The following is a 19,489-nucleotide window of genomic DNA, read 5'->3' as shown; positions in this document are numbered from 1 at the left end:
CATTTTACCTTCAACCAGATTTCCCTCAACACATCCTATACAGTGCAAGAATTGAAGAAGTTTCTTGCCGACTACAAAACCAAATCAAAAGAAAGGGAGGAAAAGAAGATATATTCTTGAATCTGGGCAAGACAATTGACCGAAAAATGTTACGAATCAAGAACATGAGTCGAAAATGAATTATTCGATACAATTTCCTGGGGACAGTTAAAACTAGAAGTTCCTGGTAAGGTTTAGACTTGTCATATTCCATTAAATAAAGCACAAACCCAACTGTTAAAATCTGAATTCTCGCTACTAAAATCGAATTGTGAACAGATATAGACAACAATGATACAGGCATGGGCGGTTTTACAAAGATACACGACCAGGACCTATGAATTGTATACAACTAGTGTACATCCACCATACGTAAACATGATATCTTAGTCAGACCAATCTTCCTCTTCATCATCCTCCTTACTATCCTGCAAATGTTAGAAATCTGCTTAGTAAATTGCAATTGACCACCACTCTGCATGGCTTGCAAGATAAGGTTCGACTTATTAACCACAAAGATCATGCAACGCAAGTTTACCTTTCTTTGTGCATATTCTGCCATGGCCTTCTCAAACTCAGCTCGTTTCTCCGTGGCTATATCATAATATTGAACCTTTTCCTAATATAAGAAAAAAAATGGAAGGAAAAAGAACAAAGAAACAATTCTATGAGCTATTTTTGGCCAAATCACCATTGTTAGGAACACTTGTAAACAGTCAAAGTTAAAATATTGCTTGATGCTTCATGCCACTGGATGAGCAACAAGTAAGATAGTCCAAATGGTGAGAACCATGGACAGTTATTAAGAAAGAATCATTGCATGATTCTGCCAGTATTACTTAAGTTATAAATAGCTTAAGTGAAAAAAGACAACTACATGCACATCAAGCAAGTCTATGCTGGTGAACGGGTCATATATTTTAACCAAAACTAGTCAGAACATTAAGTTAAATAGAACCCAGGTTGAAGAGAGTCGTATTTTATTGGATCTTCAATACAGAACTTTAGAGAAAGTGAAGCAAAAATATAACGAAAACATAAGAAGTCAACTGAAGTATACAGAGACCACAAACCTCATATGCCATTGTTTTCCACTTCTCTCCACCCGCCCTTCCAATCTGAACATGAAAGTGGTGTATGTTCATGTACAATCGAACTGATGGGATGAGTAAGAAATGAAAAGCATGCAAGAAGTTAAACGAATTACCGCATCATAAACTTACTTCACGCATTTGCTTGACACCTGGATTTTGCTCTTGAAGTTCCTTACGATAATCCTCCCTTAAACACACGAAAATCCAGTTTAGGACAGTAAAACCTCAATCACCCAATGGCCTTAAATTTGGAAATTGCCCCCTCTAATAACGAAAGATAAAGAAGCTGAAGATTCTCTCAACTAGCCATGATATGAACACTAAAAACCAGAATCATAAGCACAACGAATGATGATGAACTCGATTTCAGCCAAGCAAAAAGATGATGTGTTCTTATAGGACTAAGACAATCAAACAACAATATCATCGAGCCTATTGGAAATTTAATCAATTACAGCACATATATGCAATTAAATTTAGAAAGTGAAACCTGTCTAATAACATAAATGAAAAGCTAAACGGGAATGGAAGGAGGAACATACAAGAAATAGAAGAAAGCAGTTGGCGGTTTCTTCGGTATCTTGGAATCAAGTCTTGCACTTTTCTTCTTCTGCTTGGTTATAGTCTTCTTTACTGAAATGATTCTCTTTCCCTCCGCGTTTATGCTGCTTAACCTCGCTGACCTCCTTTTCCCCTCACTTTGTTGGACCTTCAACACCATTTCCCTAAAAAAAATTTCAACAATTTCCTCGATTACCATCAGTTTATTAAAGCGGGCAAAGAAAAAAGAACAAAACAACACATTCAGCCGCCACGTTGTCACTCACACAAAAACTAAACCATTACTAGGAACTCAAAGCAACATAAATCCATAACCCTATAATATTTCAGATATCTCTTCCCCCTCCTAGTCATTTCCGTTTCCTCTTTCCTTTTCTATCAATCCAATTCATCAGCAACCCGGCAGAGAGTAAGTGTACACTAAGCATTGCTTTCGATTCCAAAGGGTACAACTCTACAGAACATCCTAATCTAAACAAGACTATCAATTCCAATTTCTTTTAAGCTAAAGAAAAACCCACCACCCAACTGAGCTTAACCTAACTTCTTGGGCAAGAACAAGTGTGTTCTCCTCATTATCTAACACATAACAACACAACCCATCAAACAAAATGACAGAAATTACGATTCTTTGCTTTCTTTTCCAAATTTTTTTATCATTTCTTGGGTATTTTTCAAAAAACCAACAAAAATTCAGACAGCATTGAACATGTGGTGAGGAAAAAAAGGTAGAGAAGGTAGGGGAAATTACCCAGTTGGCGGAGGAAGAAGACGAGAGAGACTGCTGAGAGTTGTTAGTTTTCTTTGCCGTGTTTCTTCGCTTCGGGCCTTACGTCGTCGGTCGTGGGTCGGGTGGAGTGAGTGGGAGGTGGGCACAGCGACGATTGATGATTAGACAGTGGCGTGCACTCTCCGATGACGCCGCCGTTTTGGCGAGTACGGTGGGTGATGCGACGGCGTACAGAGTGATGGTGGCACCAAGGAGTTTGGGCTATGCGGTTGCTTGATCAAGCCCAAGTTGACTATGCCGAGCCCCGTTTCCACCTTAAGTATAAGGGTTAATCTCATTTTATTACCTGAAGTTCATGATTTTCAACATTTGGTATATGGAGTTTTTTTCATCCCAGTCTGGTATCTAAAGTTATAATTTTAGGACATTTTCATACATCCGCTAATCATTCTCCCTCTTTGGCTTTCGGGTATGTAGAAACTGCTGCTTAATTTCGAATTTTATCCATCTAAAATTCAAATTTCTACCCGAATGCATACTCAATCACTTGTTTTAGGGTTCCTTTTCTGTTGAATTCATGAATTGTTTAATCTATTTACACAACATGTTTAAATCTCACAGTTTGTTTTATGTGATGGGAATTCGGCAAACATCGCAAGCGCCTAGAAGTTGAAACAGTGATTAGAAATTAAAAAAAGAAAAAAAAAGGGATTTTTGTGGGTTTTTCTGTTTTTGTAATTATGGGGCAATAAACTGCTTTTAAATTATGATAAAATTGCACATTTTTTTGAAATTATATTCTTTGTTAGCTCTTACTCTGATGAATTGGTGTTACCAAAGTGAACCACTTTGGATGGGGAGGGATTGGAGAAGGGGGTTTATTGATTCTGATTTGTTAATCAGATGCTTGTTCATCAGAGCTGGGAAGCAGGTTGTGGAGGAGAGAAGGGAAGGTGGGTGTGGGTTGCAGATGAGAGATGGAAAGGAGGGTTTTGCGGGTTGCAGATGAGAGATAGAGGGAGGGAGGTGTGGGTTGCAGAGGAAATAAGGGAGGGAGGGGATGGGGGGGAGGTAGGAGACGGATGGGGATTTTTTTTTTTTTTTTTTTTTTTTGTATTTTTTGTATTTTAATTTTTTTAATATTCAAATGGGCCCGTATTGACACGTGGCATCCAGTTGTTGTCCACGTGAGCGCCACATCATTAGTTAACAAATGTTCTAACGGAAAACTTAACATATGTATGAAAATGTCCTAAAATTATAACTTTAGGTACCAGACTGAGATGAAAAAAACTTCATGTACCAAATGTTAAAAACCAGAAAACTTCAGGTAGTAAACTGAGATTAACCCTAAATATAATTATCAGTTTTGTTTAATGTTTTGGCTACAACACCAGCACGAGAATTAGGGACCTAAAAAATGTGACTGGTAGACTAGATTGTATGCCACATGTCTTTATATAATTGAAAAGATATTTGAAAGTAAAAGATCTTTCTTTCAATTAACGTGACATGTTGTCTCACGTTCCAATCAAATTGAAATATCTCTTGAAATTATGAGACAATCATTGAGATCGCGTAATTTTTAGGAATACCCTTTTTTTCGTGATAAATGGGGTGTGAAGAAAATTGTGACAAAAAATTTGAAAAAATAGAAAAACTGTTATAAATAAAATGGGGTGTGAAGAAAATTGTGACAAAAAATTTGAAAAAATAGAAAAAGTGTTATAAATAGGTAAAAGTTAGAGAGATAACCTTTACTAGTGACAAGAGCGAAGCAGGTGTAAAATATCACAATGTAACTATAACACAAGCAGTGGCGAAGCCACGTGAGGGCGAGGAGTGGCGGCCACCCCTCCTCTCTCCAGAAAACAGGTCTGGAGATCTCGTTCAGCCCCTCTCTTCTAATTTTGTTAACATGGTGAATTATGGTGATGACAAATATTGGAAAGAAAATGTCCCCTCGCTGGAAAACCCGACTGGTTCGCCATTGCTATCCGGTGTCCTATTCTGTTGCGCAGCAGCAAAGCTGATTCAATTTTTTCTTTTAAACCTCCAGGCCAAAATGACATCATTTTGGTCTTGGTAAAAAAATAAAAAAAAAAATGAAACGAAACGGCGTTGTTTCGTAAATGTTGGGACAAAAAAAATATAAGGGCCGTTCACTAACTTCCCTTCAGAGTTCAGTCTCTGTCCCCCGTTGCCTTTAGTCTCTGTACCTCTTCCTTGCTTCCTTAAACCAAAATTTACATGAAATTTGTTGTTTGATAGGCTGGGTAATTGAACAAACAAAAAGTCGAGAAGGGAGAAAATGAGGTTTCGCGAAGATGAAGAGTTCTCAGTTGAAGGATTGGTGTTGATGTTGAATCGTTGATGGGCAGTGGGAGTGATGATTGATTTTATTTTGAACTTTTAGTTACTTACTTATTTAATATTATTAAACATTGATACTGGCAAACTAAGAGTTAAAATAAAGACACATGTCGTAAATATTAGAAAGAAGACACAAAGGAAACACAAATTTGGAGATAGTAGATCCCTCTAGGTTCCTGCCTAAATCTTATTGGAGCAATATTAGAAAATATGAAAAATAACAATATAATTCCAATGATAATAATCATAAAGAAATTCACGACATCAATTATATATGAGATTAATATAAACAACTAGAGAAAAAGTTAGAATAACTGACAAACTTGGAGATTGAGGCTTGCATAAATGCAATGTCCTAAAGATAGAATTTCGCTCCTAGTCTTGTGCTTGTAGTTCGGTAGGCGTCTATCTCCCAGGATTCAACAATCTATAATCCGAAGTCAAAGCACTTCAATCTTCGAACTCTGGCGAACTTTATATATTCCGTACTCTCAAGACACGACTCGGAATTTGACTCACAAAACATGAGAGAAACAAAGTGGGGAAACCCTATTTCTCAAGAGTAAAAATTAACTCTAATTTTCTATTTTAATACCAATGATTTCATGGGTTTATATAGAATCCAATTTCTACTTATCAAAGAGATGTAACTTTTCATCTATAAGTATACATCACTTATCAAGGGAATACAACTAAACAACATAACCTTTCTAAGAAATTGGTTAACAATATTTTTCATTCAATTATTAAAATTATATACTATAATATATAATAATTATTTCCAACAAATGTTGCACAGGCGCCTAGCTGCTAGGCCATATTTTGTTGCCTGACTAGCGCCTAAATGTTTTTTAGAATCTAATCTTAACGAATGTAAGATTTTTACATGGTTTCCATACTATCGTTTACAACCGCTTTAGTGAAGAGATTATTTTCTGTTATGAATATTGATTCAAAACTTTGCACTTTCCAATGTGAAAGCAACTGCTTTGATTAAATCTTACACTCTTTTGAATTTCGCCCCTCCCCTCGGCAAATCCTGGCTTCGCCACTGAACATAAGGGGATGGCAAATAAAAAAGGGACGGATAGATACTAATGTTATTTATCTTTCCTTTTTTCTGTATTTTGATAGTTCACGGAGCGCTCTATTTATAGAGCAACTCCAGCATACACCTTTTGAAAATACGATCTCCTTCATTTCCAAAATTTACATTACTATATGGGTATTGAAAATCTGTGTGGGCATTCATTAATCTGCTAATTATTTTCAACACTGCCAATGTTTTCAACAAAAAGAAACTGTGACGCCACGGCAATTAGCAAATAGAATATTAATTAGTAATTGTTTATTCACAAGCAAGAAAATGTAGTAATTTTGTTCTTTTGTCTTTGATTTTATAGGTAAAATCAAAATTTAATTTGTTTTAGAAAAAAAAAAAATTGGTTGGCCCAACGAACAATACAAGCCAATTACTTCTTAACCATATGTAAAAGGATGTAATATTAAAAGAAATAATCAAGTTTAGGAATAGGATTGGCTTAACTTTAACAGAATATCCTTGTTATGAAAACTAAAACAAAAAGAATAATCCATTAAAAAAAAAATTCTAAAATAATCACATAAAGTACCAAATTTGCTTAGCCTTTTCTTCAAGGGTGGATCATTTTTCACCTAATCCACCTAGTTCGGGATCTGGACCGTTGAAATTTAATTCAACGACAGTTATTATCATTTTTAAAGGAGTCCACTGTTTGTAGCCGTTGAATCAAATTTCAATGCCCCGAATCCCGGACTAGGTTAGGGAAAGGGATCCGGAGTTCTTCAAGAACTCTGTATGTTTTCGCCTTCATTTCAATGAATATTTATTCTTTGTTATCTGGGATGGATTTGAAAATGTTAAAAAGCGTTTCTTACATATAACAACACTTCTGATTGTGTTTAACAAAAAGAATTATTAATACTTATGCCAGACAATGCACTTCGACTTGTAACAAAAATTTCAACGTGTTTACAACGAAACCATTTCTAAGTGAAGTGCTTTGCTCCCTACGTGTACAATCTCAAACGACGTTTTAATGTCTAAATACGTAAAAATGGGCAAGTCATAGAAGTAGTTCTTTAATTTATATAAATTATATGTTTTTATACTAAATTTGTAATAATTTTTTAAAAAAATTTTGTGTGTATTACTAATCATAGGCAGAATGATAAGTCAAAATAGTTTCAAGGGAATTATTATTGATATTCCAAAAATCTCATTCTACACTCTAAATTTTTTATATTTAAAAAGAAAAATACACTTTTAAAGAGTGTAGAATGAAATTTTTAGAATGTCAATAACCCTTATCTAGTTTCAATACTTGTGTATTAGTAAATAATGAATAGAAATAATCGAAGTAAGTAATTCTAATAATTAACTTAAAGATAAATATTAACATAAATTTATACAATTACCAAGAGTCAAGATCTCTGTTGGAGTTTGAGAACAAAATAAATAAAAAATAAATGAAATAGTTTTTACCCACAGTGACGTGGCATCACACAGATAATAAAGACCAGCTCAAAAGTTGAATCCAACGAGGTTCACTTCCGAAGCCAAAACTTTCCTCGTTCAGAGATGTTTTATTCTAACGAGAACATGAATACTACATTACATGTTTTTGTATATAAATTATGAGATTTTTTTTTTTTTTTTTAAGTTTTTGCGTTTTTAACGAATATATTTAACTGTTTGTATTATGACATGTTTTTTTGGCGTATCAGTCGCACCGAAAAATTCATATCCTCCAAATAAATACCAGATTCTTCTGCCCTTCTCATTCACATCGTTGGCGTCGCCTCTCTCTCTCTCTCTCTCTCTCGTATCACTCACTTTCTCTCTCATCGCCATGCAGTCCCTCCAATCCCCCACTCTCCGGCCTGCTCCATTCGACCCGATTCGGAAACGGGACCCCCATTTCCCTAGTATCACTACCAAAACCTCCACCTCCTCCGGGCGAATCTCATTCATCTCCGCCTCTTCCGCCCCTGCCGTGTCCGCCCCTAAACGTGAGACGGACCCGAAGAAGCGGGTCGTCATCACCGGAATGGGCCTCGTCTCCGTCTTCGGCAACGACATCAATACTTTCTACGACAAGCTCCTCGCCGGGGAGAGCGGCGTCGGGCCGCTCGACCGGTTTGATGCGTCTAAGTTTTCGACCCGGTTCGGGGGCCAGATCCGCGGGTTCTCATCGGAGGGGTACATTGATGGGAAGAACGATCGACGGCTCGACGATTGCCTTCGGTACTCCCTTGTTGCTGGGAAGAAAGCTCTCGAGGATGCTGGTCTTGGCGCCGATAACCGATCAAAGGTCATTGCTTTATTTCATTTGCATGTATTCAATTGTTTCTGTATGTTCATTAGCATAATGGGGGGTTTTGCAATGCTCATTAGAGTGATGGGTTTCCGGTAGAACGTGCTAATTTGGAGCATTTGGTTGTTTATGAGATTGATTAGCTTAATTTTGTGTGTTAAGAGTAATGGGTTCTGTTAAAAAACTATGGATGTTGGTGTAAATTCAATGCTAATTGTACGACATGCATGGAGTCGTTGATGTGTATGGAGAATATTTGTGTGCATCTATTTGATTATCATCCAGTTGAAAAATGTTTGTTGGCTTTTTGTTTTTTTTTTTTTTTGAACAGTGAGATGAGTCTCTAAAATGGTTGGTTTTGCTTCACTTACAGCTTGATAAATCACGGGCTGGGGTGCTTGTTGGATCGGGAATGGGTGGTCTTACTGTCTTTTCTGACGGTGTTCATGCACTGATAGAGAAAGGTCACAGGAAAATTACCCCCTTTTTCATTCCTTATGCTATTACGAACATGGGGTCTGCGTTGCTTGCTATCGATCTGGGTTTTATGGGACCGAATTATTCCATTTCAACTGCTTGTGCTACTTCAAATTATTGTTTCTATTCTGCTGCAAATCACATTCGTCGGGGTGAAGCTGATTTGATGATTGCTGGCGGAACTGAAGCTGCCATAATTCCTGTTGGGGTGGGAGGGTTTATAGCATGCAGGGCCTTGTCTCAGAGAAATGATGATCCAAAAACGGCTTCCAGGCCATGGGACAGAGATAGAGATGGCTTTGTTATTGGCGAAGGTGCTGGAGTATTGGTAAGCCTGAATAGATTTTTATTTTGAAACAAAAAATGATCATATAATCTAATATTAGTAGACGGACCCCTACAAAAGTCTATGTCAGCTATCATGAATTCACGATGATTGAAGCGTCGAGTGTATACACTGAAGTTGACCCTGTTTTTGTCTTAAATTTTAATCTTGACATGTGAAGAGTTTTGGTTTGACAGGTAATGGAGAGCTTGGAACATGCAACAAAACGAGGTGCTACAATTATTGCGGAGTACTTGGGAGGTGGTATTAACTGTGATGCTTATCATATGACTGATCCTAGAGCTGATGGGCTTGGTGTATCTACGTGCATACAGACATGCCTCGAAGATGCTGGTGTATCGCCCGAGGAGGTACTCTCTCTTTTCGGTAAACTTATCTTATGTTCTTGTGATTGTTTCTCAGCATCATTTAGTGAACTACTCCCTCACTTTGTCAGGTTAACTACATCAATGCACATGCAACTTCTACCCTTGCTGGTGACCTCGCCGAGATAAATGCTATAAAGAAGGTGTTCACGAACACTAAAGATATCAAGATCAATGCAACTAAGGCAATCTCTCTTCTCTGATCCTCTGTCTCTTTATAATTCATATGATGTTTCTTTTCTGACTACGTATTTCTTGCCCTTACTTTGTTTCAGTCTATGATCGGACACTGTCTTGGTGCCTCAGGGGGTTTGGAAGCTATTGCCGTCATCAAAGCCATAACAACAGGATGGCTGCATCCTTCCATAAACCAATTTGTACGTTACTGTTTCTATGATTTTGGACGCGGTTTCTACAGCATAGTGTTAGTTTGATTTCTCTTATTTGAAACACTATAGTAATGGTTTCCGACGTGTGGCATGTCCTTTATGAAACAGAACCCAGAGCCTTCAGTGGAGTTTGACACTGTTCCCAATGTAAAGCAGCAGCATGAAGTGAATGTTGGTAAGAAGACCAAACCTTGACAATCCCAGTGCTTTTTCAGTTTCAACTGCTCAAACACCGTTCAAGTAGACTTACTAAACTTTCGTAATTTTTTTCAGCCATATCGAATTCATTTGGATTTGGGGACACAACTCTGTTGTGGCCTTCTCTCCGTTCAAGCCCTGATCATTCGACTTGTTTTCAAGTTTTTTAGTATACCAACGATGCTTAGAGGAGATCTTAATTTATTCAGAAAGGTTGTTCTCTATTTTATGGACGCTAGTCGTCGTTCGATACCTAGTTCTGTGAGGAAACTAGTAGGAGAATCAATGTTTTGTTGTTCTTTTATATTATGAGGTGGTTAGTATGAAATTGTTGTATTAAATGGAAAGGTTGTTTTGGTATATTCTTTGAATTCTGAGTATGGATCACCAATTTTGCATGTTGTAACAGTAGAAGATCCTCTTATAAAGTGTGACTAATCTAGAGAGGTAGAGGAAACGCATACCTTGACGTAGCCAAGTATCGTCGAATTGGCTAGAGTAGTTCGCTCTCTTCTATACATCCAAATTCAAAAGTCGAATATCCTTCCCGTTGGTGAGTCAATTTTGTTTTTGCAGCTGGTGTATAACAAAATTTCCCGTTTATTAAAAACTCTATCTATTATTTCAAAAACAGTTTCGTACGAGTCAATTTTGTTTTTGCAACTGGTGTATAACAAAATTTCTCGTTTATTAAAAACGCTATATGTTATTTCAAAAACAGTTTCATACGAGTCAATTTTGTTTTTGCAGCTGGTGTATAACAAAATTTCTCGTTTATTAAAAAAGCTTTCAGTTATTTTAGAAATAATTTGAAACGAGCCTTAAGCAAACGAGTCTAATTCATTGTTAATTTTCTTTACAGCATTTATCATGCACTTCTAGAACTCGAGACTTTTGAAAAATCTTTTCCAATCAGCGGTAATTCTAGTTAGGCTAAATAAATAAAAAATATTTCAAAAGAAAAAGGAAACGACAGCGTCGCATTGGATAGGATGGTATTGGCGCCAGAGGAAGGGGAAAGCTCTCGCATTTTCCCGCCAACCCTAGGCAGAACAAAGGGGATGCGACAGCACTGAGCAGTTGCCCACTCTCTCGAACTCTCAATCGCCGTCGTCGCCGATCTTCTCTTTTCTCTGCAGAAAATAAAATGGACATCAGCGAAGAAGTTAGGGCGGTTCACCGGCGAGATCTCCTTGCTTTCTTGGAAGATGGCGTATGTCCTCCTCCTCTCTCTCTCTAACTCTCTCGCTTTCTCTCTTTAACTAGCTTAAGTGTTGCGCAGATATACATGGACGAAATCAAGGCCGTCCTCAACCACAACCGCCGCCGCCTCATTGTTGACATCTCCGATCTCCACTCCTACGGCGACATTGGTTCCAGGTTCATTCACTTTAGCTAGCTTTGGTCAATTCTACTCCCCAAATTAATTTCAGAAGAATCCTAGTTTAATTTCGCCTTCGATTTTCAATTTGCAGGATTCTGAGAAATCCAAGTGATTATATGCAATCCTTCAACGACGCGGCCACTGAAATCGCCAACAGGATCGACCCGAGGTACCTGAAGCAAGGAGAACAACTTCTGGTGGGGTTTGAAGGCGCTTTTGTCTCACGCCGTGTCACGCCGAGAGATCTGCTCTCCGAGTACATTGGTTCCATGGTTTGCGTCCAAGGAATTGTCACCAAATGTACCTTCTTACTCCCCTGCCTTCTTCTATTGCCTTCATTTCATGCTCAATTAACGTCTTGGAAACGACAATTCTTGATAAAAATTTGAGAAAAATGTTTAAAATGAGGAATGATTTTATGAAATTCGAGGTTAGCGGTGTTGATTTAGACTAGGAAATCATAAACCCTAAGATTCTTTCTTTTGTTAATTTTCAATTTAGCTAATGAACTACATCAATTTTTGTTTTTGTTGAAAATGTTAGCTGTGGACGAGTCTAACCCGGTAACTGACTCATTTGTAGGTTCTCTTGTGAGGCCAAAAGTTGTTAAGAGTGTTCACTTCTGCCCTACTACCGGAAACTTCACCTCTCGAGAATACCGAGACATTACATCCAACATGGGTTTGCCTACAGGATCAGTATATCCTACGAGGGTAATCTCAAGTTTTTCGCCTTAATTGTATCTTATTGTATCGTGGGGGATGGGACTTTTTACGAAAATGTATTGCCACAGGATGGAAACGGTAACTTGTTGGTGACTGAGTATGGAATGTGCAAATACAAAGACCATCAAACTTTATCCATGCAAGAAGTTCCTGAGAACTCTGCTCCTGGTCAGCTTCCGCGGACAGTGGATGTCGTAGTTGAGGATGACCTTGTTGATTCATGCAAACCAGGAGACCGTGTGGCGATTGTAGGGATATACAAAGCTCTTCCTGGTAAAAGCAAGGGAAGTGTGAATGGAGTATTCAGGTAGCTTCAACCACGGGGACTGCACAAATTATTATCTTGTTTATCTTGTCATAATCTATTCTAGTTTCATACCTAGACATCATGGCCTTGTTGTGTAGGACTGTTCTCATAGCGAACAATGTTTCGCTGCTCAACAAAAGAACATAAAAAAGATAGCAGAAAGAAGTGATACGTTTGACCTGCTTGGGAATTCAATTGCACCCTCTATTTATGGACATTCATGGATAAAGAAAGCAGTAATATTACTAATGCTTGGTGGAATGGAAAAGAACTTAAAGAATGGTACTCACTTACGAGGGTAAAATTATGATTCAACATTTTCTGTTTGATGGATATTTTACTGTCCTAAGTGGTCCTCTAGCATAAAATGAATCTTGACCAAACAATGTCTTTTTCTTTTCTTTTAGTGACATTAACATGATGATGGTTGGTGATACGTCTGTTGCCAAATCTCAACTTCTAAGAGCAATTATGAACATCGCTCCCTTGGCAATATCAACTACAGGCCGGGGTTCTTCTGGTGTTGGGTTGACAGCTGCTGTTACTTCGGATCAAGAGACAGGTAATGACGTATTTCTATCTCATGCAGTTCAACTTTAGCATTATATGATGTTATTACCAGGAAGATACTAATCTGTCTGTTATCAGGGGAGAGAAGGCTAGAAGCTGGTGCGATGGTTCTTGCTGATCGTGGTGTTGTCTGTATTGATGAATTTGACAAAATGAATGATCAAGATCGTGTTGCCATACATGAAGTTATGGAGCAGCAGACTGTAACTATTGCCAAAGCTGGTATCCATGCATCCCTCAATGCACGGTGCAGTGTGGTGGCTGCTGCAAATCCCATATATGGTTCTGTAAGTGACACAGCTAATGGTCATCAACCATTTAATTTCCTATTTGCAGTTTGTTGTTCTTGTCGTGTTTTATTTATTTAATTAGTTTAATTAATATTAATTTTTGTAACGCTGGTTTTGTATGAATAATGCAGTATGATCGCTCGTTGACACCAACAAAGAATATTGGACTTCCAGACTCTTTGCTTTCTCGTTTTGATTTACTATTTATCGTATTGGATCAAATGGATCCTGACATTGACCGTCATGTCTCAGAGCATGTGTTGCGCATGCATCGGTATCGTTCTGCAACTGGAGGTACTAAAGCAGTAATCTTCTGTTTATGTTTTACTATCTTGGAGAAGTACAAAATAAGTCTGACTAACTTATAAGTGTAGGTGAGGCAATGCTTGATGGGAGCTCGGCATTTGGAAGAGAAGATGAAACTGATAACGACTCATCTGTATTTGTTAAGTATAACAGAATGCTACATGGGAAAAAAGCCGATAGGGGTCGGAAGCGTGATACGCTCACAATCAAGTTTCTTAAAAAGTATATTCATTATGCAAAGAATAGGATTGAGCCTGATCTGACTGATGAGGTTCTGGAACTTTATTTGTTCATTTATTTACTTAACATATATCTATGTTTTCCCTTGATCACGTCATTTGGGTTGCTTATCCCTTCGAATCCTATTTTGCAATCTGCCATATAATCTCTTTCTTGGGGAGAGCCTTTTCAGTTAGTTTTATGAACTTGTCTTCTTAACCTCATCGTTGCATTATGAGGCAGTTTGACAGCTAATAACTGTCAACAGGCCTCTGAACAAATTGCAACAGCATATGCAGAACTCAGAAATGCCAGTTCAAATGCAAAGGTCATCATTTGTCATCATTGTATATTGAGGCACGGTCAATGCAATGACTTTCTGACTATCATCTGATATTATTTTTGCTATTCAGACTGGAGGAACACTTCCAATTACAGCCAGAACTTTAGAAACCATCATTCGTCTCTCAACTGCTCATGCGAAATTAAAGTTGAGCAGAAAGGTACCTTGTTAACTTTAATGATTAATAAAGATCTGATGGGACTAGTTCATTCTGCTCTTCCATTTATTGCGGAAATCAAAACTATGGTTGCTTCATCAGCTTAAGTGTTCTGTCAATCACAACGTTCATCAAACTCAAAGTAATGATAAATCTGCCTTCACAGGTTTCAAAGTCTGATGTTGACGCTGCTCTTAAAGTTTTAAATTTTGCAATATATCACAAAGAGTTGACTGACATGGAGGAGCGGGAGCAAGAAAGAGAGCGAGAATTGGAGAGGAATGGCGCAGCTAACCATTCCGCAGGTCAAGAAGGGTAAGTGTATTTCCAGAAATTGCCTGTATACATAAATTGATGTTTTCAATGTTGTAAAAACTGTAAAGTTCTTCCTTCACTTTTCTCTTATCATAGTGTTCATTTTTGCAGAGCTGACCATTTCGCTGGTCAACATGATGGGTCTGGCAATGGTACTGCTAATAATCAAGAGTAAGTTCACTTTTCAGAAATTGCCTACATGTACTAATTGATGTAATCTCCGCAATAACTAGACCCTATAAAATCTATGAGTTCTTCACTTTTCCCTTACTTATGGTATTGGTAGTGCTGTCATATTCAAAACATTCATTTAACTTCTTCCTGTGTTTTTCCTGTGCTAGTTCAACAACTGAACCCATGGATGTTGACCCTCGCACTGAATCTGCTGCTACTGATAACTCCTCCGAAAGGTTCAGCCTAGATCACCAACCCAATGTGCTCCTGTTTTCTATTTTGTTAAATTCACATATGAGCCATTTGTTTCTAATGCCAATTCAATTTCTTTATTCCTTCTGCACCTACAGGTTAAAAGCACTTACTGATGTTCTAAATCAAGTACGGACAGTACAGCGCTCGGAAAGCATATCCGTTGAGGCCTTAGAGAATGCTGTCAATGACGGAGCAAGTGTTCCTTACTCAAGGGCAGAGATAACCTTCCTATTAGAGGTAAATTTTCATTAAATTCGCGGACGACATACTGCACGAGCATCTTGCAATCATCTGTGCTAAAATCATCGACTTTTTGGTTGCTTCTTTCATACATTTTCGAGCTAGTATCTTTACGCATGAAGGGTAAATAATAACAGCGAACTTGATAATCTTCAGGAACTCCGAAAGAGAAACATAGTGATGGTAGATGTTGGAACAGTGTTCATAATATCGTGAGAGTTTGTAAAGGATCGCCTGCAACTTGTAATGCAAGGTAATGTATGTTGCTATAGCTTCACAGCGGAGACGGATTTGCTTTACTCCCAAGCTACCGAGCCAGCTTTAGTTCTTGAAAAACAGGACAGTTTTATACGATTATAGCCAAGTCTTGGATTTCAGGGAGAGCAGAATTTGGCAACAGATCGGACCCGTCACGCGTCGATGGAGGGGAATACTGAATTTACTTCCGGTGTTGGCCTCATATGTCTTCTTGTCTGTGGTTCTTAGACCTGGAATTAAGAAGCAGATTTTCATTATTGTAATCTGTGTTATTTGCATAATCTCTTTTTAAGAAAGGTGATTAAAAGCTCACGTCGGATCGGACCACTGAAACTGAAAACATGGACTTAGCCTCTCAGGGCCCAGAAAAAAACATGTCCTTAGTAACCATTCATTGCCTTACCAAACTCAAACAAAAAGAAAAACTCGGCTTTCGCGTGGGAGAAGCTTGGGTAGAGACACCGATTTGTAGGACACTTCGCAAAAACTACGGAAAAGATTGGAAGTAGGATACTAAAAAGGTGAATACGGTGGCTGCATTAGTACAAGGAGCATGGAAATACACTACAATTTTGGAGAAGAATTTACATGACACGGGTATATCAGCTGACATGGTTCTCCATTCTAATGATTTTGTAAGTTTTGTACATATGACTTTGTAAGTTCACGTCGGATCGGACCACTGAAACTGAAAACATAGGCTTAAGCCTCTCAGGGCCCAGAAAAAAAACGTCCTTAGTAATGATCATTGTAAGCTTTGTACATATGATGTTGTATAATAACATAAGGTATTATATCGTACTATATAAGTTGCTCTCCAATTGTTCAACAATATAATCAACATCAATCGAAGCATCTCAACCAAGTTTGAATCTCCCTCCTCGTCTTATAATTTTTTTTAGAAATTAATTTAGTGATGAAAACATGATTATTACAGTTGTAGTTAGGAAAGTAATGAAAAACCCCTCCAAAAGAAAAACCCCAACAAGATAGGAAAGGGCCGACCCCACTGTCCCACAACAGCAAATGGGAAGTCAAGACAGGAGAGGGCTGTGTTGGTTGGACTTGGGGGACAAGCAAGGGAGCAAGATAAAGCAAATGGCAGCTCCTCTGCCTTTCATTCTCAGAAACCCTCCTCTACGTCTCTGCACTCACCACCTACTCCCTCCTCTTTCCTACACCACCACCACCGCAACAACCACCGCCAAGCCCTTCTATCTGATTTCCTTCTCTCCCTACAACGCCAGGTCCTTCCCCATCCTAATGTCAACTCAGGTCTCTCTCTCTCTCTCTCTCTCTCTCTCTCTCTCTAACGATGCCATTAATATTAGTTTTTAACTATTAACATGTTAATCTCTGATTTAGATGGAAGGGCGTGAAATTACAGAGGAAGTTACGGAGACAACTGAGACCAATGTGATTGGGACGAAGAAAGTATTTGTGGCCGGTGCCACTGGAAATACAGGTAAAAGGATTGTTGAGCAGCTGCTGGCCAAGGGTTTCGCAGTTAAAGCCGGAGTTCGGAACTTGGAGAAAGCGAAAGCTAGCCTTCCCTCAGACAACCCAGCTCTTCAAATTGTGAGTTTCTTCAAAATTTCAAGTGCTGGTATTGATTCATGCTGGTTGCTCACTTGGGTTTGTTTTATTTTGTTTTGGGGAATGTTTAATTTGTTGGGTTTTCGATCAAACGATCTCTTGTGTTTGTTTGCAGGTGAAGGCAGATGTTACAGATGGTTCTGCTAAGTTAGCAGAAGCAATCAGCGATGATTCAGATGCTGTGATTTGTGCCACTGGATTTAGCTATGGATGGGATGTGTTTGCTCCATGGAAGGTCAATTTGATTCTTTTATCTGTGCAATTAACATCTATGTTCATTACTTAGTGGAGCAACATCTTGAAAAATTTGTAAAAGTCCCACATGGGAAACCTGGAAAACTAAATATTGCATCGAGGCCTTTTGTATAGAACCCTACACCCGCAAGCTGTGAAGGTGATTAAGTTGGGGAAGGTATTGGTGTCGAATGTTGATTAATAGTCCGTTTCTCTGAAATATTAACGCTACTTCTACCTCTGTGTAGTCTATTGCTGATTTTCGACTGGTGTTTGTTTAAGTTCGATCTTTAGGTTGCTTCTTGTTTGAGTTTTACTCTAGCAAATGACTGATGGTTTAAAATCCTGGGTTTTAGCCTCTGGCTATCAATGGAAAGAGAAACATTCCTTATTTGGTCATTGATTGGGGAACGAAATCATCGTTTTAGTGCAGGTTTTGCTGTCTAGAAAAGGATAATTTTAGTGTAGGTTGTAATGGAAAGGACATTCGTAATTCGAACATGCTTGATGTCTAAAAAGGGTTGAATTCAGTGCAGGTTGATAATTTTGGCACAGTGAATCTCGTTGAAGCATGCCGTAAACTTGGTGTGAACCGGTTTATTCTTGTGAGTTCCATCTTGGTCAATGGGGCAGCAATGGGGCAGATTCTCAACCCAGCTTACATATTTCTTAATGTTTTTGGACTCACCTTAATAGCAAAGCTTCAGGCAGAGAATTATATCAGGAAGTCTGGTATAAACTACACGATTATAAGGCCCGGTGGGTTGAAAAACGACCCTCCAACCGGAAATCTTGTAATGGAGCCGGAGGTAACACAATCCGTGTCACACTTTGTGAAAATTTTCCCCATTTGATCGTGTCAAGCGCGAAAACCTGAGTTGCTTTAACCTAATTGTTGTTCTCTTATGTCTCTTGATAGGACACACTTTCGGAAGGCAGCATCTCTAGAGATCTGGTAGCAGAAGTAGCTGTAGAGGCATTAGCGAATCCTGAAGCGTCTTACAAGGTTGTGGAGATAGTTTCGCGGCCTGACGCACCTAAGCGTTCGTATGAGGATCTTTTCGGTTCCATCAAGCAGCGGTGATCGTTCACTCACTGAGTTTCATACCAGATTACTATGTTGTCAAGAGTAATAGTAGTATTCCAATTTTCACTAAATTATAAATAATTCTCGAAATCAAGTTTTTAGTAAAGATATTGAACATCACTTCCAAAAGAAAATAAGCAAGAAAAGAATAAGATGGGGAATTTAAAGGAACAAGTTTAAAAGAAGAAAGCCAGCAAAGAAGCCATGGCCCCTAGTGCAGCAGCAGGAGCACCTAGAGCGGCTGCCGTGCTCTCCATCGGTGCAGGTGCAGGAACACCAACATCTTCAGCAGCTCCGAACGACGCGAAGCTCACAAGAACAATCGTGCAGATGGTGAAAACCATGGCCAATTTGCAACCCTCCATATTTTTCTTCTTCTGAACACTACTTCTCAAGTCACAAGTAGAAGTGTGCTGATGTTTTTGGTTTGAGGAAAATGATGAAGCTTAAGTGGGTTTTGTAGGGAGGGGATTAAGGAGTTTAGTGAATGGGAGCGTGACACATGTCGGATTATGTTGCTTTAACAGCAAGCAAAATGATTTGGGAGTGGTGTGGGATGTGTTTAAAAATGCAAGATTAGGGGAATATAATCTCTTTCCAGACAATTGCTCGGAATATTTGCATCAATTTTAGTGGAATACATGTGAGAGTTTGAGCTTTGTGCTCCATGTGCTGTCCGCACGTTATTCAATATTTTGAGGTCGTTGGATTGCTCTCCACGTTGGGCCTATCAGAATTGAAGCCCACAATGGAAGATGCTAGAACTGTGGCCTTACAAAATTGAGACCCACATAAGTGAGAGAAAAGCCAGAGAAACAAATTACGTAGTGTTATAACAGTGAGTGATAAGTTCAGGATACCGCCATAATTATATTCTCGTTAAAATGCATGATTCGCTCACAATACCGTCCCAAAGGCTGGAAAGTCGAATCTTTCAAGCCCACCTTGGAAGATACTAGACATTGGGCTTTCATGATGTACAAGCGTAAGTATGAGAACAAACCCCAAACACCAACAAACGACTCTGTGGCCCAATGGATAAGGCGCTGGTCTACGAAACCAGAGATTCTGGGTTCGATCCCCAGCAGAGTCGATCTTTCT

General features: G+C 38.6%; 4 protein-coding genes and 1 non-coding gene across 5 annotated transcripts; 4 read left to right on the top strand and 1 right to left on the bottom strand.

Moving 5' to 3' along the window:
* Positions 1–135: 135 nt before the first annotated feature.
* On the bottom strand, positions 136–2,777 carry LOC103951263 (high mobility group B protein 14). Its single transcript, XM_048591015.1, is given in 6 exon segments — positions 136–467; positions 578–658; positions 1,113–1,157; positions 1,263–1,320; positions 1,676–1,858; positions 2,446–2,777. Coding segments are annotated over 6 exon segments (726 nt in total). The 5' UTR covers positions 2,763–2,777; the 3' UTR covers positions 136–425.
* Positions 2,778–7,566: 4,789 nt separating this feature from the next.
* On the top strand, positions 7,567–10,326 carry LOC103951262 (3-oxoacyl-[acyl-carrier-protein] synthase I, chloroplastic). The gene is given in 8 exon segments (XM_009362596.3): positions 7,567–8,150; positions 8,527–8,958; positions 9,153–9,326; positions 9,413–9,526; positions 9,617–9,718; positions 9,839–9,905; positions 10,004–10,024; positions 10,027–10,326. Coding segments are annotated over 8 exon segments (1,416 nt in total). The 5' UTR covers positions 7,567–7,688; the 3' UTR covers positions 10,071–10,326.
* Positions 10,327–10,339: 13 nt separating this feature from the next.
* Positions 10,340–15,783, top strand: LOC103951261 (DNA replication licensing factor MCM3). Its single transcript, XM_048591144.1, is given in 19 exon segments — positions 10,340–10,481; positions 10,791–11,141; positions 11,211–11,308; positions 11,404–11,612; positions 11,895–12,025; positions 12,106–12,344; positions 12,443–12,480; positions 12,483–12,642; positions 12,752–12,906; positions 12,993–13,201; positions 13,336–13,498; positions 13,579–13,781; positions 13,998–14,057; positions 14,143–14,232; positions 14,396–14,544; positions 14,641–14,715; positions 14,886–14,954; positions 15,069–15,210; positions 15,370–15,783. Coding segments are annotated over 18 exon segments (2,316 nt in total). The 5' UTR covers positions 10,340–10,481; positions 10,791–11,075; the 3' UTR covers positions 15,430–15,783.
* Positions 15,784–16,472: 689 nt separating this feature from the next.
* LOC103951260 (uncharacterized protein At2g34460, chloroplastic) lies at positions 16,473–19,047 on the top strand. The gene is made up of 5 exons (XM_009362594.3): positions 16,473–16,746; positions 16,837–17,049; positions 17,183–17,302; positions 17,838–18,110; positions 18,221–19,047. Exons 1-5 carry the CDS (start codon positions 16,498–16,500, stop codon positions 18,383–18,385), a joined length of 1,020 nt encoding a protein of 339 aa, XP_009360869.2. The 5' UTR covers positions 16,473–16,497; the 3' UTR covers positions 18,386–19,047.
* A 361-nt stretch (positions 19,048–19,408) lies between these two features.
* TRNAR-ACG lies at positions 19,409–19,481 on the top strand. The gene has a single exon. It is a non-coding gene; the product is annotated as a tRNA-Arg (tRNA).
* Positions 19,482–19,489: the final 8 nt, after the last annotated feature.

The sequence above is a fragment of a genome, unplaced genomic scaffold (genome assembly GCF_019419815.1).
Source record: "Pyrus x bretschneideri cultivar Hongxiangsu unplaced genomic scaffold, Pyrus_bretschneideri_v1 Contig33, whole genome shotgun sequence".
NCBI classification, from domain to species: Eukaryota; Viridiplantae; Streptophyta; class Magnoliopsida; order Rosales; family Rosaceae; genus Pyrus; species Pyrus x bretschneideri.
This window is presented reverse-complemented; position numbering and strand designations above follow the sequence as displayed.